Source organism: Oncorhynchus gorbuscha, linkage group LG15, assembly GCF_021184085.1.
Source record: "Oncorhynchus gorbuscha isolate QuinsamMale2020 ecotype Even-year linkage group LG15, OgorEven_v1.0, whole genome shotgun sequence".
Classification (NCBI taxonomy): domain Eukaryota; kingdom Metazoa; phylum Chordata; class Actinopteri; order Salmoniformes; family Salmonidae; genus Oncorhynchus; species Oncorhynchus gorbuscha.
In genome coordinates, this window is record NC_060187.1 from 2,298,011 (window position 1) to 2,318,112 (window position 20,102).

At 45.7% G+C, this 20,102-nt stretch overlaps 1 protein-coding gene across 3 annotated transcripts in view; it reads right to left on the minus strand.

The window, feature by feature from the left end:
* LOC123998250 (cyclic nucleotide-gated cation channel alpha-3-like) overlaps window positions 1–20,102 on the minus strand; it is a 45,598-nt gene that overhangs the window by 7,385 nt on the left and 18,111 nt on the right. For all 3 annotated transcript variants that reach the window (XM_046303299.1, XM_046303298.1, XM_046303297.1), the window contains 2 exons: window positions 16,817–16,918; window positions 16,573–16,679 (listed from right to left, as the gene is read on the minus strand). In XM_046303299.1, the coding sequence (XP_046159255.1) occupies window positions 16,573–16,679; window positions 16,817–16,918 (209 nt within the window). The remainder of the gene's footprint in view (window positions 1–16,572; window positions 16,680–16,816; window positions 16,919–20,102) is intronic.

The window sequence follows — 20,102 nt, forward strand, 5'->3', positions numbered from 1 at the left end:
ACAGTTAATAAGGATCAGTAGTGGGTCTACTCTCTACAGTCTATAAGGATCAGTAGTGGCTCTACTCTCTACAGTTTATAAGGATCAGTAGTGGCTCTACTCTGGACAGTTTATAAGGATCAATAGTGGGTCTACTCTCTACAGTTAATAAGGATCAGTAGTGGGTCTACTCTCTACAGTTAATAAGGATCAGTAGTGGGTCTACTCTCTACAGTCTATAAGGATCAGTAGTGGGTCTACTCTCTACAGTCTATAAGGATCAGTAGTGGGTCTACTCTCTACAGTCTATAAGGATCAGTAGTGGGTCTACTCTGGACAGTTGATAAGGATCAGTAGTGGGTCTACTCTCTACAGTTAATAAGGATCAGTAGTGGGTCTACTCTCTACAGTCTATAAGGATCAGTAGTGGCTCTACTCTCTACAGTTTATAAGGATCAGTAGTGGCTCTACTCTGGACAGTTTATAAGGATCAATAGTGGGTCTACTCTCTACAGTTGATAAGGATCAGTAGTGGGTCTACTCTCTACAGTTTATAAGGATCAGTAGTGGTTCTACTCTGGACAGTTTATAAGGATCCGTAGTGGCTCTACTCTGGACAGTTTATAAGGATCAATAGTGGGTCTACTCTCTACAGTTGATAAGGATCAGTAGTGGGTCTACTCTCTACAGTCTATAAGGATCAGTAGTGGGTCTACTCTGGACAGTTTATAAGGATCAGTAGTGGGTCTACTCTCTACAGTTGATAAGGATCAGTAGTGGGTCTACTCTCTACAGTCTATAAGGATCAGTAGTGGTTCTACTCTACAGTCTATAAGGATCAGTAGTGGGTCTACTCTCTACAGTCTATAAGGATCAGTAGTGGGTCTACTCTCTACAGTTAATAAGGATCAGTAGTGGGTCTACTCTGGACAGTCTATAAGGATCAGTAGTGGGTCTACTCTCTACAGTCTATAAGGATCAGTAGTGAGTCTAATCTCTACAGTTAATAAGGATCAGTAGTGGGTCTACTCTCTACAGTCTATAAGGATCAATAGTGGGTCTACTCTGGACAGGTTATAAGGATCAGTAGTGGGTCTACTCTCTACAGTTAATAAGGATCAGTAGTGGGTCTACTCTCCACAGTCTATAAGGATCAGTAGTGGGTCTACTCTCTACAGTTAATAAGGATCAGTAGTGGGTCTACTCTGGACAGTCTATAAGGATCAGTAGTGGGTCTACTCTCTACAGTCTATAAGGATCAGTAGTGAGTCTACTCTCTACAGTTAATAAGGATCAGTAGTGGGTCTACTCTGGACAGGTTATAAGGATCAGTAGTGGGTCTACTCTCTACAGTCTATAAGGATCAGTAGTGGGTCTACTCTGAACAGTTAATAAGTATCAGTAGTGGGTCTACTCTCCACAGTCTATAAGGATCAGTAGTGGGTCTACTCTCTACAGTCAATAAGGATCAGTAGTGGGTCTACTCTACAGTCTATAAAGATCAGTAGTGGGTCTACTCTCTACAGTCTATAAGGATCAGTAGTGGCTCTACTCTCTACAGTCTATAAGGATCAGTAGTGGGTCTACTCTCCACAGTTGATAAGGATCAGTAGTGGGTCCCACTGCTGGCTTGCTTCTGTAGCCAGGCAGGGTCGGTCCTGGTCAGTCCCTGGATGGGAGACCAGATACTGCTGGAAGTGTTGTTGGAGGGCCAGTAGGAGGCACTCTTTCTTCTGGTCCCAAAAAATATCCCAATTCCCCACAGCAGTGATTGGGGACATTGCCCTGCGTAGGCTGTTGTCTTAAAGATCCCATGGCACTTATTGTAAGAGTAGGGGTGTTTACTCTGCTGTCATGGCTAAATTCCTAATCTTGCCTTCATAGCATCATGGTCACCTAATCATCCCCAGCTTACAATTGGCTCATTTATCTCCCCTGTAACTATTACTCTGTCCAGTGTCTGTGTTCCTTTGCCCATCTTAATCTTTTCTTTTTATTGGCCAGTCTGAGATATGGCTTTTTCTTTGCAACTCTGCCTAGAAGGCCAGCATCCCGGAGTCGCCTCTTCACTGTTGACATTGAGACTGGTGTTATGCGGGTACTATTTAATGAAGCTGCCAGTTGAGGACTTGTGAGGTGTCTGTTTCTCAAACCAGACACTCTAATGTACTTGCCATCGTGCACCGGGGTGTGCACCGGGGCCTCCCACTCCTCTTTCTATTCTGGTTAGAGACAGTTTGCGCTGTTCTGTGTAGGGAGTAGTACATAGCGTTGGAGGAGATCTTCAGTTTCTTGGCAACTACTCGCATGGAATAGCCTTAATTTCTTACAACAAGAATAGACTGACAAGTTTCAGAAGAATGTCCTCTGTTTCTGGTCATTTTGAGCCTGTAATCAAACCCTCAAATGCTGATGCTCCAGAGACTCAACTGGTTTGAAGAAGGCCAGTTTTATGGATTCTTTAATGAGCTCAACAGTTTTCAGCTGTGCTAACATAATTGCAAAAGGGTTTTCTAATGATCAATTAGCCTTTTAAAATGATAAACTTGGGTTAGCTAACACAACATGCCATTGGAACACGGGAGTAATGGCTGTTGTTATTAATGGACCTCTGTACTAGATTCTGCAACTATGGAGAGGTAAATACTGTTTATTGAAAATCACATTGATGAACTCTTTGGTCCTTATCACAGTTTACCTACTTACAAATGGCGCTAAGCGAGACAAAATTAAACATGCCTATTGATATAATGGACATGAGTTAGGGGGCTAAAACTACTAAATTATTATTATTATTATTATTATTATTATTATAAATATTAAAGCTTTAAACCTCTCACTAAAAGCTTCACTCATACATAAATTATACTGAACCCCAAAATGGTTCTCCAGTGGATTAAAAAAGGCTCATCCTTTAAATGGCTTTTTGCCTTCATACAGCTTCTCATTTCCGACTAATTGAAAAGGCTCATCCTTTAAATGGCTTTTTGCCTTCATACAGCTTCTCATTTCTGACTAATTGAAAAGGCTCATCCTTTAAATGGCGTTTTGCCTTCATACAGCTTCTCATTTCCGACTAATTGAAAAGGACATTTTGTTTAAAGTATCGCCCTTTCTTAAACAATACAATTTCAGTTTTATCCTCCGGAAAAGATAGAACAAATATTACAACATATGTTATGGTTAAACTCAAATATACTGATTAATTTAAAAAAAAACATTCTGTAATATTATTATTTTTTAATTGTATTATATTTATTTAGTGTTTTTTTTCCTTTTTTTAAATTTGACCTTTATTTAACCAGGTAGGCCAGTTGAGAACACCTTTATTTAACCAGGTAGGCCAGTTGAGAACACCTTTATTTAACCAGGTAGGCCAGTTGAGAACACCTTTATTTAACCAGGTAGGCCAGTTGAGAACAAGTTCTCATTTACAACTGTGACCTGGCCAAGATAAAGCTAAGTAGTGTGACAAAAACAACAACACAGAGTTCCACATAAACAAAAGTACAGTCAATAACACAATAGAAAAATATATGTACAGTGTGTGCAAATGTAGAAGAGTAGGGAGGTAAGGCAATAAATAGGCCTAAGTGGCAAAATTATTACAATTTAGCATTAACACTGGAACGATAGATGTGCAGATGATGATGTGCAAGTAGAGATACTGGGGTGCAAAAGAGCAAGAGGACAAAATGGGGATGAGGTAGTTGGGTGTGCCATTTACAGATTGGCTGTGTACAGGCTGGTCTGACAGCTGATGCTTAAAGTTCGAGAGGGAGATATAAGACTCCAGCTTCAGTGATTTTTGCAATCCGATCTAGTCACTGGCAGCAGAGAACTGGAAGGAAAGGCGGCCAAAGGAAGTGTTGGCTTTGGGGATGACTAGTGAAATATACCTGCTGGAGCACGTGCTATGGGTGGGTGCTGCCATGGTGACCAGTGAGCTGAGATAAGGCGGGGCTTTACCGAGCTTTACCAGGCTTTACCGAGCAAAGACTTCTCGATGACCTTGAGCCAGTGGGTTTGGCGACGAATATGTAGTGTGGGCCAGCCAACGAGAGCGTACAGGTCACAGTGGTGGGTAGTATATGGGACTTTGGTGACAAAACGGATGGCACTGTGATAGACTACATCCAGTTTGCTGAGTGTTTGGAGCTATTTTGTAAACAACATCGCCAAAATCAAGGATCGGTAGGATGGTCAGTTTTACGAGGCTATGTTTCGCTAACGTTACTTTGCTTCCTGCCAACTTTACGGTTGTAACTTTTTAATGACCGCTTCATATTTTTATTTGTTTCCCTTGATCAACTTTTTCACCCCGGATGCTTTATCTAGATGTGGTTCTCCAGGACCTCCAACAGCCGAAGCTTAAGTAGTAACATTAACATGATGCCTTCTAATTGCAGTCGCTGTACTCATAATATACAGGAGAATGATCGCCTTGTGGCGAGGATAGCTGTGCTACAAGCCCAGCTTGAGTCGCAATCGTTAGGCAAGAGTAACTTCAGTGTAGGAAAGGATGAAACAGCGTCTGTGCCACCAGTAAGTACAGATAGTAATGTTAGTATAAATCCTCTCGCACGGTCCCCGCAGCCTGACAACTTTCTCATGGCTTCCGGAGGGAAATGCTGTAGGAATGCTCAACCGGTTTTCATTAAGCAACGAGTCGGAGTTAAAGGCCGAGCCTTTTCTGGTCTCTACTCCTCCCGTTACGGGATCTGAGACGCCGAAGCCTCCCACCATTAGCTCTGACAAATTGAAAACCCTTGTCATTGGCAACTCCATTACCCGCAGTATTAGACTTAATACGAATCATCCAGCGATCATACACTGTTTACCAGGGGGCAGGGCTTCCGACGTTAAGGCTAATCTGAATATGGTGCTGGCTAAAGCTAAAACTGGCGAGTGTAGAGAGTATAGAGATATTGTTATCCATGTCGGCACCAACGATGTTAGGATGAAACAGTCAGAGGTCACCAAGAGCAACATAGCCTCAGTGTGTAAATCAGCTAGAAAGATGTGTCGGCATCGAGTAATTGTCTCTGGCCCCCTCCCAGTTAGGGGGAGTGATGAGCTCTACAGCAGGGTCTCACAACTCAATCGCTGGTTGAAAACTGCTTTCTGCCACTCTCAAAATCTAGAATTTAATTTATAATTGGCCCTCTTTCTGGGACAAAGCCTAGCCTGTTGAGTGACAGCTCCATCTTAGCTGGAGGGTTGCTCTCATCTTATCTACGAACACAGACAGGGCTCTAACTCCCCTAGCTCCACATTGAGACAGGGTGCAGGCCAGGCAGCATGCTGTTAGCCAGCCTGCCAGCTTTGTGGAGTCTGCCACTAGCACAGTCAGTGTAGTCAGCTCAGCTATCCCCATTGAGACCCTGTCTGTGCCTTGATCTAGGTTGGGCAAAACTAAACATGGCGATGTTCGCCTTAGCAATCTCACTGGAATAAAGACCTCCTCCATTCCTGTCATTATTTTTTATATATTTTTTTATTTTACCTTTATTTAACCAGGCAAGTCAGTTAAGAACACATTCTTATTTTCAATGACGGCCTAGGAACAGTGGGTTAACTGCCTGTTCAGGGGCAGAACGACAGATTTGTACCTTGTCAGCTCAGGGGTTTGAACTCGCAACCTTCCGGTTACTAGTCCAAAGCTCTAACCACTAGGCTACCCTGCCTGAAAGAGATTGTGATACCTCACATCTCAAAATAGGGCTACTCAATGTTATATCCCTCAATACCAAGGCAGTTATAGTCAATGAACTAATCACTGATCATAATCTTGATGTCGCAGTTGGCCAGGTCGCAGTTGTAAATGAGAACTTGTTCTCAACTGGCCTACCTGGTTAAATAAAGGAGAAATATATATATAATAAAAACAATTATGTGATTGTTTTTTTTTCTGACCGAAACATGGCTCAAGCCTGATGAATTTACTGTGTTAAATGAGGCCTCACCTCCTGGTTACACTAGTGACCATGTCCCCCGTGCATCCTGCAAAGGTGAAGGTGTTCCTAACATTTGAAATGTCATTTATGATAGCAAATTTCAATTTGCAAAGAAAAAGGACTCCATTTTCATCTTTTGAGCTTCTAGTCATGAAATCTATGCAAACTACTCAATCACTTTTTATACCTACTGTTTACAGGCCTCCTGGGCCATATACAGCGTTCCTCACTGAGTTCCTTGAATTCCTATTGGATCTTGTAGTCATGGCAGATAATATTCAAATTTTTGGTGACTTTAATATTCACATGGAAAAGTCCACAGACCCACTCCAGAAGGCTTTCGGAGCCATCATCGACTCAGTGGGTTTTGTCCAACATGTCTCCGGACCTACTCACTTCCACAGTCATACTCTGGACCTAGTTTTGTCCCATGGAATAAATGTTGTGGATCTTAATGTTTTTCCTCATAATCCTGGCCCATCCGACCACCATTGTATTATGTTTGCAATTGCAACAAATAAACTGCTCAGACCCCAACCAAGGATCATCAAAAGCCGTGCTATAAATTCTCGGACAACCCAAAGATTCCTAGATGCCCTTCCAGACTTCCTACCCAAGGAGGTCAGACTACAAAAATCAGTTAACCACCTAACCGAGAAACTCAATTCAACCTTGCGTAATATCCTAGATGCAGTCGCACCCCTAAAAACAAAATACATTTGTCATAAGGAACTAGCTCCCTGGTATACAGAAAACACCGAGCTCTGAAGCAAGCTCCCAGAAAATTGGAACGGAAATGGTGCTACACCAAACTGGAAGTCTTCTGACTAGCTTGAAATGACAGTACCGCCAAGAGCCCTCACTGCTGCTCGATCATCCTATTATATATATATCCAAGAATTTCTTTGAGGAAAATATCATGATTATTAGTAAAGAAATTACGGACTCCTCTTTAAATCTGCGTATTTCTCCAAAGCTCAGTTGTCCTGAGTCTGCAAAACACTGCCAGGACCTAGGATCAAGGGAGACACTCAAGTTTTTTAATCCTGTATCTCTTGACACATTGATGAAAGTAGTCAGGGTCTCTAAGCCTTCGAGCTGCATACTGGACTCTATTCCAACTAAACTACTGAAAGAGCTGCTTCCTGTGCTTGGCCCTCCTATGTTGAACATAATAAACGGCTCTCTATCCACTGGATGTGTACCAAACCCACTAAAAGTGGCAGCAATAGTAATAAAGCCTCTCTTGAAAAAGCCAAACCTTGACCCAGAAAATATAAAAAACTAATCAGCCTATATCGAATCTCCCATTCCCCTCAAAAAGTTTTGAAAAAGCTGTTGCGCAGCAACTCACTGCCTTCACGAACACTAACAATGTATACGAAGCGCTTCAGTCTGGTTTTAGACCCCATCATAGCACTGAGACGGCACTTGTGATGGTGGTAAATTACCTTTTAATGGTATTAGACCGAGGCTCTGCCACTGTCCTCATGCTCCTAGACCTTAGTGCTGCTTTTGATACCATCGATCACCACATTCTTTTGGAGAGATTGGAAACCCAAATTGGTCGACACGGACAAGTTCTGGCCTGGTTTAGATCTTATCTGTCGGAAAGATATCAGTTTGTCTCTGTATATGGTTTGTCCTCTGACAAATTAACTGTAAATGTTGGTGTTCCTCAAGGTTCCGTTTTAGGACCACTATTGTTATCACTATATATTTTACCTCTTGGTGATGTCATTCGGAAACATAATGTTAACTTTCACTGCTATGCGGATGACACACAGCTGTACATTTCGATGAAACATGGTGAAGCCCCGAAATTGCCCTCCCTGGAAGCCTGTGTTTCAGACATAAGGAAGTGGATGGCGGCAAATGCTCTAATTTTAAACTCGGGCAAAACAGAGATGCTTGTTCTAAGTTCAAGAAACAAAGAGATCTTCTGTTGAATCTGACAATTCATCTTGATGTCATCTCAAATAAAACTGTGAAGGACCTCGGCATTACTCTGGACCCTGATCTCTCTTTTGACGAATATATCAAGACTGTTTCAAGGACAGTTTTTTTTACATCTACGTAACATTGCAAAATCAGAAACCTTCTGTCCAGAAATGATGAAGAAAAGTTAATCCATGCTTTTGTCACTTCTAGATTAGACTACTGCAATGCTCTACTTTCCGGATACCCGGACAAAGCACTAAATAAACTTCAGTTAGTGCTAAATACGGCTGCTAGAATCTTGACTAGAATCAAAAGATGTGATCATATTACTTCAGTGCTAGCCTCCCTACACTGGCTTCCTGTTAAGGCAAGGGCTGATTTCAAGGTTTTACTGCTTACCTACAAAGCATTACATGGGTTTGCTCCGACCTATCTTTTTGGTTTGGTCCTGCCAGCAGGTCTCCTTACTGTCCCTAGAATTCTAAGAAACAGCTGGAGGCAGGGCTTTCTCCTATAGAGCTCAATTTTTATGGAATGGTTTGCCTATCCGTGTGAGAGATGCAGACTCGGTCTCGACTTTTACGTTTTTTTGAAGACTCATCTCTTCAGTAGGCCCTATGATCGAGTGTAGTCTGGCCCAGGAGTGTGAAGGTAAATGGAAAGGCACTGGAGCGATGAACCACCCTTGCTGTCTCTGCCTGGCCAGTTCCCCTCTCTCCACTGGGATTCTCTGCCTCAAACCCTATTACATGGGCTGATATATGCCATTTAGCAGACGCTTTTATCCAAAGCGACTTACAGTCATGTGTGCATACATTCTACGTATGGGTGGTCCCGGGGATCGAACCCACTACCCTGGCGTTACAAGCGCCATGCTCTACCAACTGAGCTACAGAAGGACCAGACTTACTGGTGCTCTTCCATGCCGTCGCTAGGAGTGGTGCATCACTTGAGTGGGTTGAGTCACTGACGTGATCTTCCTGTCCCGGTTGGCGCTTCCCCTTCCTTGGGTTCGTGCCATGGGGGAGAACTTCCTAGTCAATTCTCGGCCTTGTCTCAGGATAGTAAGTTGGTGGTTGAAGATATCCCTCTAGTGATGTGTGGGCTGTGCTTTGGCAAAGCTGGTAGGGTTATATCCTGCCTGTTTGGCCCTGTCCGGGGGTATCGTCGGACGGGTCACAGTGTCTCCCAACCCCTCCTGTCTCAGCCTTCAGTATTTGTGCTGCAGTAGTTTTGTGTCGGAGTGCTAGGGTCAGTCTGTTATATCTGGAGTACTTCTCCTGTCTTATCTGGTGTCCTGTGAAATTTTAAGTATGCTCCCTCTAATTCTCTCTCTCCCTCACATCCTGAGCCCTGGGACCATGCCTCACAACGACCTGGCCTGATGACTTGCTGTCCCCAGTCCACCTGGACTTGCTGTTGCTCCAGTTTCAACTGTTCTGCATGCGGCTATGGAACCCTGACCTGTTCACAGGACATACTACCTTGTCCCGGGTCTGCTGTTTTCGATTCTCTCTCTCTAACGCACCTGCTGTCTCCAACTCTGAATAGTGCTGAGGTGTTGCACCCTCTACAACCACTGTGATTATTATTATTTGACCCTGCAGGTCATCTATGATCGTTTAAACATCTTGGCCATGTTCTGTTATAATCTCCACCCGGCACAGCCAGAAGAGGACTGGCCACCCCACATAGCCTGGTTCCTCTCTAGGTTTCTTCCTAGGTTCTGGCCTTTCTAGGGACTTTTTCCTAACCACCGTGCTTCTACATCTGCATTACTTGCTGTGTGGGGTTTTAGCCTGGGTATCTGTGTAGCACTTTGTGACATCGGCTGATGTAAAAAGGGCTTTATAAATGAATGTGATTGAATTGAATTGATATAATCTGTCCTGTTTTCTAGTCTTTACCTATACAATTAATTCGTAAAGTATTCAGACCCCTTGACTTTTTCCACATTTTGTTACGTCACAACCTTATTCTAAAATGTATTAAAACAAATAATAATCTCCCTCATCAATCTACACAAAATACCCCATAATGACATCACAATACCCCATAATGACATCACAATACCCCATAATGACATCACAATACCCCATAATGACAAAGCAAAAACATTTTGTTACGTCACAACCTTATTCTAAAATGTATTAAAACAAATAATAATCTCCCTCATCAATCTACACAAAATACCCCATAATGACATCACAATACCCCATAATGACATCACAATACCCCATAATGACAGTACTTTGTTGAAGCACCTTTGGCAGCGATTACAGCCTTGAGTCTTCTTGGGTATGACGCTAAAAGTTTGGCACACCTGTATTTGGGGAGTTTCTCCCATTCTTCTCTGCAGATCCTCTCAAGCTCTGTCGGGTTGGATGTGGAGCGTCGCTGCACAGCTATTTTCAGTTTTCTCCAGAGATGTTCGATCGGGTTCAAGTCCGGGCTCTGGCTGGGCCACTCAAGGACATTCAGAAACACATCCTGAAGCCACTCCTGCATTGTCTTGGCTGTGTGCTTAGGGTCGTTGCCCTGTTGGAACGTGAACCTTCGCCCGTGTCTGAGGTCCTGAGTGCTCTGGAGCAGGTTTTCATCAAGGATCTTTTTACTTTGCTCCGTTCATCTTTCCCTCAATCCTGACTAGTCTCCCAGTCCCTGACGCTGAAAAATATCCCCACACCATGAAGCTTCCACCACCATGCTTCACTATAGGGATGGTGCCAGGCTTCCACCAGACGTGATGCTTGGTCAAAGGAGTTCAATCTTGGTTTCATCAGACCAGAGAATCTTGTTTCTCATGGTCTGAGAGTCCTTTAGGTGCCTTTTGGCAAACTCCGAGTGGGCTGTCATGTGCCTTTTACTGAGAAGTGGCTTCCATCTGGCCACTCTACCATAAAGGCCTGATTGGTGGAGTGCTGCAGAGATGGGAGAACCTTCCAGAAGGACAACCATCTCCACAGAGGAACTCTGGAGCTCACTTAAAGTGACCATCGGGTTCTTGGTCACCTCCCTGAACAAGGTCCTTCTCCCCCAACAGCTCAGTTTGGCTGGGCGACCAGTTCTAGGAAGACTCTTGGTGGTTCCAAACTTATTCCATGTAAGAATGATGGAGGCCACTGTGTTCTTGGGGACCTTCAATGCTGCAGAAATGTTTTGGTACCCTTTCCCAGATCTGTGCCTCGACACAATCCTGTCTCGGAGCTCTACGAACAATTCTTACGACCTCATGGTTTACTTTTTGCTGTGACAGGCAATTTCAACTCTGGGACCTTATATAGACAGGTGTGTGCCTTTCCAAATCATGTTCAATCAATTGAATTTACCACAGGTGGACTCCAATCAAGTTGTAGAAACATCTGAAGGATGATCAATGGAAACAGGATGCACCTGAGCTCAATTTTGAGTCTCATACGGAAGGGTCTAAATGCTTATGTAAATAAGGTATTTATTTTGTTGTTTTTTTCCAAATATGCAAAATTACCTCATACCCTGCACATTGACTCGGTACTGGTACCCCGTGTATATAGCCAAGTTATTGTTACTCATTTTCTATTCATTCCTCATATTATTATTTTTCTATTATTGTGTATTCTTGGGAAGGGCCCGTAAGTAAGCCTGTTAGTCTACACCTGTTGTTTACCAAGCATGTGACAAATAAAACATGAATAACATTTTTCAGTGCCATGCCTCTCTTCCTTTACAAATCACAATTGATCAAATACAGTTGAAGAACCTCAGCTGTTCTAGACCTGACAATGTGTCTGAGTAGTAGAACCTCACCTGTTCTAGAATTAGTCTGAGTAGCAGAACCTCGCCTGTTCTGAATCTGACGATGTGTCTGAGTAGTAGAACCATAAAACCTAATCTATTCTAGAATGTGTATGGGTTGTAGAACCTCATATGTTCAAGAATGAGTCTGAGTAGTAGAACCTCACCTGTTCTAGAATGAGTGAGTAGTAGAACCTCATATGTTCTAGAATGTGTCTGAGTAGTAGAACCTCACCTGTTGTAGAATGTTTGAGTCGTAGAACCATATAAACTCACCTGTTCTAGAATGTTCGAGTAGAAGAACCATAGAACCTCACTTATTCTAGAATGTTTGAGTAGTAGAACCACAGAACCTCACCTGTTCTAGAATGTGTGAGTAGTAGAACCACAGAACCTCACCTGTTCTAGAATGTGTGAGTAGTAGAACCATAGAACCTCACCTGTTCTAGAATGTTTGAGTAGAAGAACCATAGAACCCCACTTGTTCTAGAATGTTTGAGTAGTAGAACCACATAACCTCACCTGTTCTAGAATTTTTGAGTCGTAGAACCATAGAACCTCACCTGTTCTAGAATGTTTGAGTAGAAGAACCATAGAACCTCACTTGTTCTAGAATGTTTGAGTAGTAGAACCACATAACCTCACCTGTTCTAAAATTCCGGTTCCGGTTCCGGTTGGAGCGAGTGGTCGCATCTGCACGTCGCTCCAACGGGTAGTATAACTTTTTCATTATATCTCATATCACAACGGTTTGATTTGTCTTATCTTAGCAATTTCTTCTCAGCTAGCTACATAGCCGTCTTTGTATCAAAAGATAATTGCGTAATTATCGTATTTCGCCGTCCTAACGTAGTCTTCACTAGTCTTCACTAGCCAGCTAGCTAACGTCCACTGATTAGCTGCACTGGAGAAACTGTTACACTCAACTGAACGACTTGATTAGTTTAGTGTCAGCTAGCTACATAGCTGTCTTTGCTGTCTTCGTATCATCGTATCATCGTATCCAAGATAATTGTGTTGTTTAGGTTTAGAGTGTGTAGTCTTAGAGTGATTATCTTAATTTACCGAGGTTAGCTAGCCAGCTATTTGTCGTCCTTAACGTAGGTGACTCTGCTAGCTAGCCAACAGCTAGCCAACGCTAGCCAACGTCTTTTCTGTATAGAACTCAACTACCCGGTCGCATTCACAGGTTGTATCACATTTTCACTTCATTTTCATTACAGTACAACGGTTTGATTTGTTTGATCGTAGCTAGCTACTTAGCTAGCTACATAGCCGTCTTTGTATCAAAGATAATTGTGTAGTCTAGAGCGATTTTCTAGGTTCGCTAGCCATCTATTGTCGTTCTTTTAACGCAACGTAACGTAAACAACACTGCTAGCTAGCCTGCTAGCCCCCGAATAGCAACACTGCAGAAACTATTACACTCAACGGAACGACTTGATTAGTGTAGTGTCAACAACGCACCCACTGCCAGCTGGCCTACTTCAGCAGTACTGTATCATTTTAATCATTTTAGTCAATAAGATTCTTGCTACGTAGCTTAACTTTCTGAACATTCGAGACGTGTAGTCCACTTGTCATTCCAATCTCCTTTGCATTAGCGTTGCCTCTTCTGTAGCCTGTCAACTATGTGTCGGTTTATCCCTGTTCTCTCCTCTCTGCACAGACCATACAAACGCTCCTCACCGCGTGGCCGCGGCCACCCTACTCTGGTGGTCCCAGCGCGCACGACCCACGTGGAGTTCCAGGTCTCCGGTAGCCTCTGGAACTGCCAATCTGCGGTCAACAAGGCAGAGTTCATCTCAGCCCATGCCTCCCTCCAGTCCCTCGACTTCTTGGCCCTGACGGAAACATGGATCACCACAGACAACACTGCTACTCCTACTGCTCTCTCTTCGTCCGCCCACGTGTTCTCGCACACCCCGAGAGCGTCTGGTCAGCGGGGTGGTGGCACCGGGATCCTCATCTCTCCCAAGTGGTCATTCTCTCTTTCTCCCCTTACCCATCTGTCTATCGCCTCCTTTGAATTCCATGCTGTCACAGTCACTAGCCCTTTCAAGCTTAACATCCTTATCATTTATCGCCCTCCAGGTTCCCTCGGAGAGTTCATCAATGAGCTTGATGCCTTGATAAGCTCCTTTCCTGAGGACGGCTCACCTCTCACAGTTCTGGGCGACTTTAACCTCCCCACGTCTACCTTTGACTCTTTCCTCTCTGCCTCCTTCTTTCCACTCCTCTCCTCTTTTGACCTCACCCTCTCACCTTCCCCCCTACTCACAAGGCAGGCAATACGCTCGACCTCATCTTTACTAGATGCTGTTCTTCCACTAACCTCATTGCAACTCCCTCCAAGTCTCCGACCACTGCCTTGTATCCTTTTCCCTCTCGCTCTCATCCAACACCTCCCACACTGCCCCTACTCGGATGGTATCGCGCCGTCCCAACCTTCGCTCTCTCTCCCCCGCTACTCTCTCCTCTTCCATCCTATCATCTCTTCCCTCCGCTCAAACCTTCTCCCACCTATCTCCTGATTCTGCCTCCTCAACCCTCCTCTCCTCCCTCTCTGCATCCCTTGACTCTCTATGTCCCCTATCCTCCAGGCCGGCTCGGTCCTCCCTCCCGCTCCGTGGCTCGATGACTCATTGCGAGCTCACAGAACAGGGCTCCGGGCAGCCGAGCGGAAATGGAGGAAAACTCGCCTCCCTGCGGACCTGGCATCCTTTCACTCCCTCCTCTCTACATTTTCCTCCTCTGTCTCTGCTGCTAAAGCCACTTTCTACCACGCTAAATTCCAAGCTTCTGCCTCTAACCCTAGGAAGCTCTTTGCCACCTTCTCCTCCCTCCTGAATCCTCCGCCCCCTCCCCCCTCCTCCCTCTCTGCAGATGACTTCGTCAACCATTTTGAAAAGAAGGTCGACGACATCCGATCCTCGTTTGCTAAGTCAAACGACACCGCTGGTTCTGCTCACACTGCCCTACCCTATGCTCTGACCTCTTTCTCCCCTCTCTCTCCAGATGAAATCTCGCGTCTTGTGACGGCCGGCCGCCCAACAACCTGCCCGCTTGACCCTATCCCCTCCTCTCTTCTCCAGACCATTTCCGGAGACCTTCTCCCTTACCTCACCTCGCTCATCAACTCATCCCTGACCGTTGGCTACGTCCCTTCCGTCTTCAAGAGAGCGAGAGTTGCACCCCTTCTGAAAAAACCTACACTCGATCCCTCCGATGTCAACAATTACAGACCAGTATCCCTTCTTTCTTTTCTCTCCAAAACTCTTGAACGTGCCGTCCTTGGCCAGCTCTCCCGCTATCTCTCTCTGAATGACCTTCTTGATCCAAATCAGTCAGGTTTCAAGACTAGTCATTCAACTGAGACTGCTCTCCTCTGTATCACGGAGGCGCTCCGCACTGCTAAAGCTAACTCTCTCTCCTCTGCTCTCATCCTTCTAGATCTATCGGCTGCCTTCGATACTGTGAACCATCAGATCCTCCTCTCCACCCTCTCCGAGTTGGGCATCTCCGGCGCGGCCCACGCTTGGATTGCGTCCTACCTGACAGGTCGCTCCTACCAGGTGGCGTGGCGAGAATCTGTCTCCTCACCACGCGCTCTCACCACTGGTGTCCCCCAGGGCTCTGTTCTTGGCCCTCTCCTATTCTCGCTATACACCAAGTCACTTGGCTCTGTCATAACCTCACATGGTCTCTCTTATCATTGCTATGCAGACGACACACAATTAATCTTCTCCTTTCCCCCTTCTGATGACCAGGTGGCGAATCGCATCTCTGCATGTCTGGCAGACATATCAGTGTGGATGACGGATCACCACCTCAAGCTGAACCTCGGCAAGACGGAGCTGCTCTTCCTCCCGGGAAGGACTGCCCGTTCCATGATCTCGCCATCACGGTTGACAACTCCACTGTGTCCTCCTCCCAGAGCGCCAAGAACCTTGGTGTGATCCTGGACAACACCCTGTCGTTCTCAACTAACATCAAGGCGGTGGCCCGTTCCTGTAGGTTCATGCTCTACAACATCCGCAGAGTACGACCCTGCCTCACACAGGAAGCGGCGCAGGTCCTAATCCAGGCACTTGTCATCTCCCGTCTGGATTACTGCAACTCGCTGTTGGCTGGGCTCCCTGCCTGTGCCATTAAACCCCTTCAACTCATCCAGAACGCCGCAGCCCGTCTGGTGTTCAACCTTCCCAAGTTCTCTCACGTCACCCCGCTCCTCCGTTCTCTCCACTGGCTTCCAGTTGAAGCTCGCATCCGCTACAAGACCATGGTGCTTGCCTACGGAGCTGTGAGGGAACGGCACCTCAGTACCTCCAGGCTCTGATCAGGCCCTACACCCAAACAAGGGCACTGCGTTCATCCACCTCTGGCCTGCTCGCCTCCCTACCACTGAGGAAGTACAGCTCCCGCTCAGCCCAGTCAAAACTGTTCGCTGCCCTGGCCCCCCAATGGTGGAACAAACTCCCTCACGACGCCAGGACAGCGGAGTCAATCACCACCTTCCGGAGACACCTGAAACCCCACCTCTTTAAGGAATACCTAGGATAGGTTAAGTAATCCCTCTCACCCCACCCCCCCTAAGTTTTAGATGCACTATTGTTAAGTGACTGTCCCACTGGATGTCATAAGGTGAATGCACCAATTTGTAAGTCGCTCTGGATAAGAGCGTCTGCTAAATGACTTAAATGTAAATGTAAATGTAAATGTAAATGTTCTAGAATGTTTGAGTAGTAGAACCATAGAACCTCACCTGTTCTAGAATGTTTGAATAGAAGAACCATAGAACCTCACTTGTTCTAGAATGTTTGAGTAGTAGAACCACAGAACCTCACCTGTTCTAGAATGTTTGAGTAGTAGAACCACACCTGTTCTAGAATGTTTGAGTAGTAGAAACATAGAACCTCACCTGTTCTAGACCTGACGAATGTGTCTGTGTAGTAGATTAAGTCTGAGGTGTAGTCCAGGACAATCCACAGAGTTATGTACGTGCTCTGGAGTTCATTAAAACATGCCCTGTGGGATGACAAATAGTCAACAACCAATGTACAACATTAAACACAACAAACATTCAAAAGATAGACAACCAACATTCAGCAACAAAAATATATGAGCTTAAATGAAGAAGTGAACTGTACTCTATGAGAACAGACCTGGTCACTAGCATCATCAGGTTGTAGAAGCATGGTGCTGCGATGATGGTTAGCCATCTGTAGTATCTGTCTGCTGATGGGTCCATGATCCAAATCTCTTTCCTGAAACATGACTTCGGATTCATTTTTAAGCAAGCTTTTAAAAATATGTTTCACAGATTGTTCAGTCATCACAAAAGGGCCAGTATTTAATTATGATCAAGTAACAGAATGACCACCATCTTTCATATACTGTTCATTACAGTGAACACATTGTTCATGTGTGTTTTGACATTGTAAAATCAATGGCCACAATGGTGACAAAACCCTGGACTTGGTAGTACAAAGGTTACCCTTGTCTACTGCGTGTGTTCTTACCAACACCCACATAGTGTTACTCTCCCACCCATCCAACCAGAATAGAGCTATTTTTCATGTTAATGTAGCATGATGCCAGGTGTGCCTTGTCCTTCACATCTCGGGGCAGACTACCATGATACTTATGGGAGCTCCACCTTGTCCTTCACATCTCGGGGCAGACTACCATGATACTTATGGGAGCTCCACCTTGTCCTTCGCATCTCGGGGCAGACTACCTCATGGACTACCATGATACTTACGGGAGCTCCACCTTGTCCTTCACATCTCGGGGCAGACTACCATGATACTTATGGGAGCTCCACCTTGTCCTTCGCATCTCGGGGCAGACTACCTCATGGACTACCATGATACTTACGGGAGCTCCACCTTGTCCTTCACATCTTGGGGTAGACTACCTCATGGACTACCATGATACTTATGGGAGCTCCACCTTGTCCTTCGCATCTCGGGGCAGACTACCATGATACTTACGGGAGCTCCACCTTGTCCTTCGCATCTCGGGGCAGACTACCTCATGGACTACCATGATACTTACGGGAGCTCCACCTTGTCCTTCACATCTTGGGGTAGACTACCTCATGGACTACCATGATACTTACGGGAGCTCCACCTTGTCCTTCACATCTTGGGGTAGACTACCTCATGGACTACCATGATACTTACGGGAGCTCCACCTTGTCCTTCACATCTCGGGGCAGACTACCTCATGGACTACCATGATACTTACGGGAGCTCCACCTTGTCCTTCACATCTCGGGGCAGACTACCTCATGGACTACCATGATACTTATGGGAGCTCCACCTTGTCCTTCACATCTTGGGGTAGACTACCTCATGGACTACCATGATACTTATGGGAGCTCCACCTTGTCCTTCACATCTCGGGGCAGACTACCATGATACTTATGGGAGCTCCACCTTGTCCTTCACATCTTGGGGTAGACTACCTCATGGACTACCATGATACTTATGGGAGCTCCACCTTGTCCTTCACATCTTGGGGTAGACTACCTCATGGACTACCATGATACTTATGGGAGCTCCACCTTGTCCTTCACATCTCGGGGCAGACTACCATGATACTTATGGGAGCTCCACCTTGTCCTTCACATCTTGGGGTAGACTACCTCATGGACTACCATGATACTTATGGGAGCTCCACCTTGTCCTTCACATCTCGGGGCAGACTACCTCATGGACTACCATGATACTTATGGGAGCTCCACCTTGTCCTTCACATCTCGGGGCAGACTACCATGATACTTATGGGAGCTCCACCTTGTCCTTCGCATCTCGGGGCAGACTACCTCATGGACTACCATGATACTTACGGGAGCTCCACCTTGTCCTTCACATCTTGGGGCAGACTACCTCATGGACTACCATGATACTTATGGGAGCTCCACCTTGTCCTTCACATCTTGGGGTAGACTACCTCATGGACTACCATGATACTTACGGGAGCTCCACCTTGTCCTTCACATCTCGGGGCAGACTACCTCATGGACTACCATGATACTTACGGGAGCTCCACCTTGTCCTTCACATCTTGGGGTAGACTACCTCATGGACTACCATGATACTTATGGGAGCTCCACCTTGTCCTTCGCATCTCGGGGCAGACTCTCATGGACTACCATGATACTTACGGGAGCTCCAGCTTGTCCACACATCTGTCCTTACTTATGGGAGCTCCACCTCCTTCGCATCTCGGGCAGACTACCTCATGGACTACCATGATACTTACGGGAGCTCCACCTTGTCCTTCACATCTTGGGGTAGACTACCTCATGGACTACCATGATACTTACGGGAGCTCCACCTTGTCCTTCACATCTCGGGGCAGACTACCTCATGGACTACCATGATACTTACGGGAGCTCCACCTTGTCCTTCACATCTCGGGGCAGACTACCTCATGGACTACCATGATACTTATGGGAGCTCCACCTTGTCCTTCACATCTTGGGGTAGACTACCTCATGGACTACCATGATACTTATGGGAGCTCCACCTTGTCCTTCACATCTCGGGGCAGACTACCATGATACTTATGGGAGCTCCACCTTGTCCTTCACATCTTGGGGTAGACTACCTCATGGACTACCATGATACTTATGGGAGCTCCACCTTGTCCTTCACATCTTGGGGTAGACTACCTCATGGACTACCATGATACTTATGGGAGCTCCACCTTGTCCTTCACATCTCGGGGCAGACTACCATGATACTTATGGGAGCTCCACCTTGTCCTTCACATCTTGGGGTAGACTACCTCATGGACTACCATGATACTTATGGGAGCTCCACCTTGTCCTTCACATCTCGGGGCAGACTACCTCATGGACTACCATGATACTTATGGGAGCTCCACCTTGTCCTTCACATCTCGGGGCAGACTACCTCATGGACTACCATGATACTTACGGGAGCTCCACCTTGTCCTTCACATCTCGGGGTAGACTACCTCATGGACTACCATGATACTTACGGGAGCTCCACCTTGTCCTTCACATCTCGGGGCAGACTACCTCATGGACTACCATGATACTTACGGGAGCTCCACCTTGTCCTTCACATCTTGGGGTAGACTACCTCATGGACTACCATGATACTTATGGGAGCTCCACCTTGTCCTTCACATCTCGGGGCAGACTACCTCATGGACTACCATGATACTTACGGGAGCTCCACCTTGTCCTTCACATCTTGGGGTAGACTACCTCATGGACTACCATGATACTTATGGGAGCTCCACCTTGTCCTTCACATCTCGGGGCAGACTACCTCATGGACTACCATGATACTTACGGGAGCTCCACCTTGTCCTTCACATCTCGGGGCAGACTACCTCATGGACTACCATGATACTTATGGGAGCTCCACCTTGTCCTTCACATCTTGGGGTAGACTACCTCATGGACTA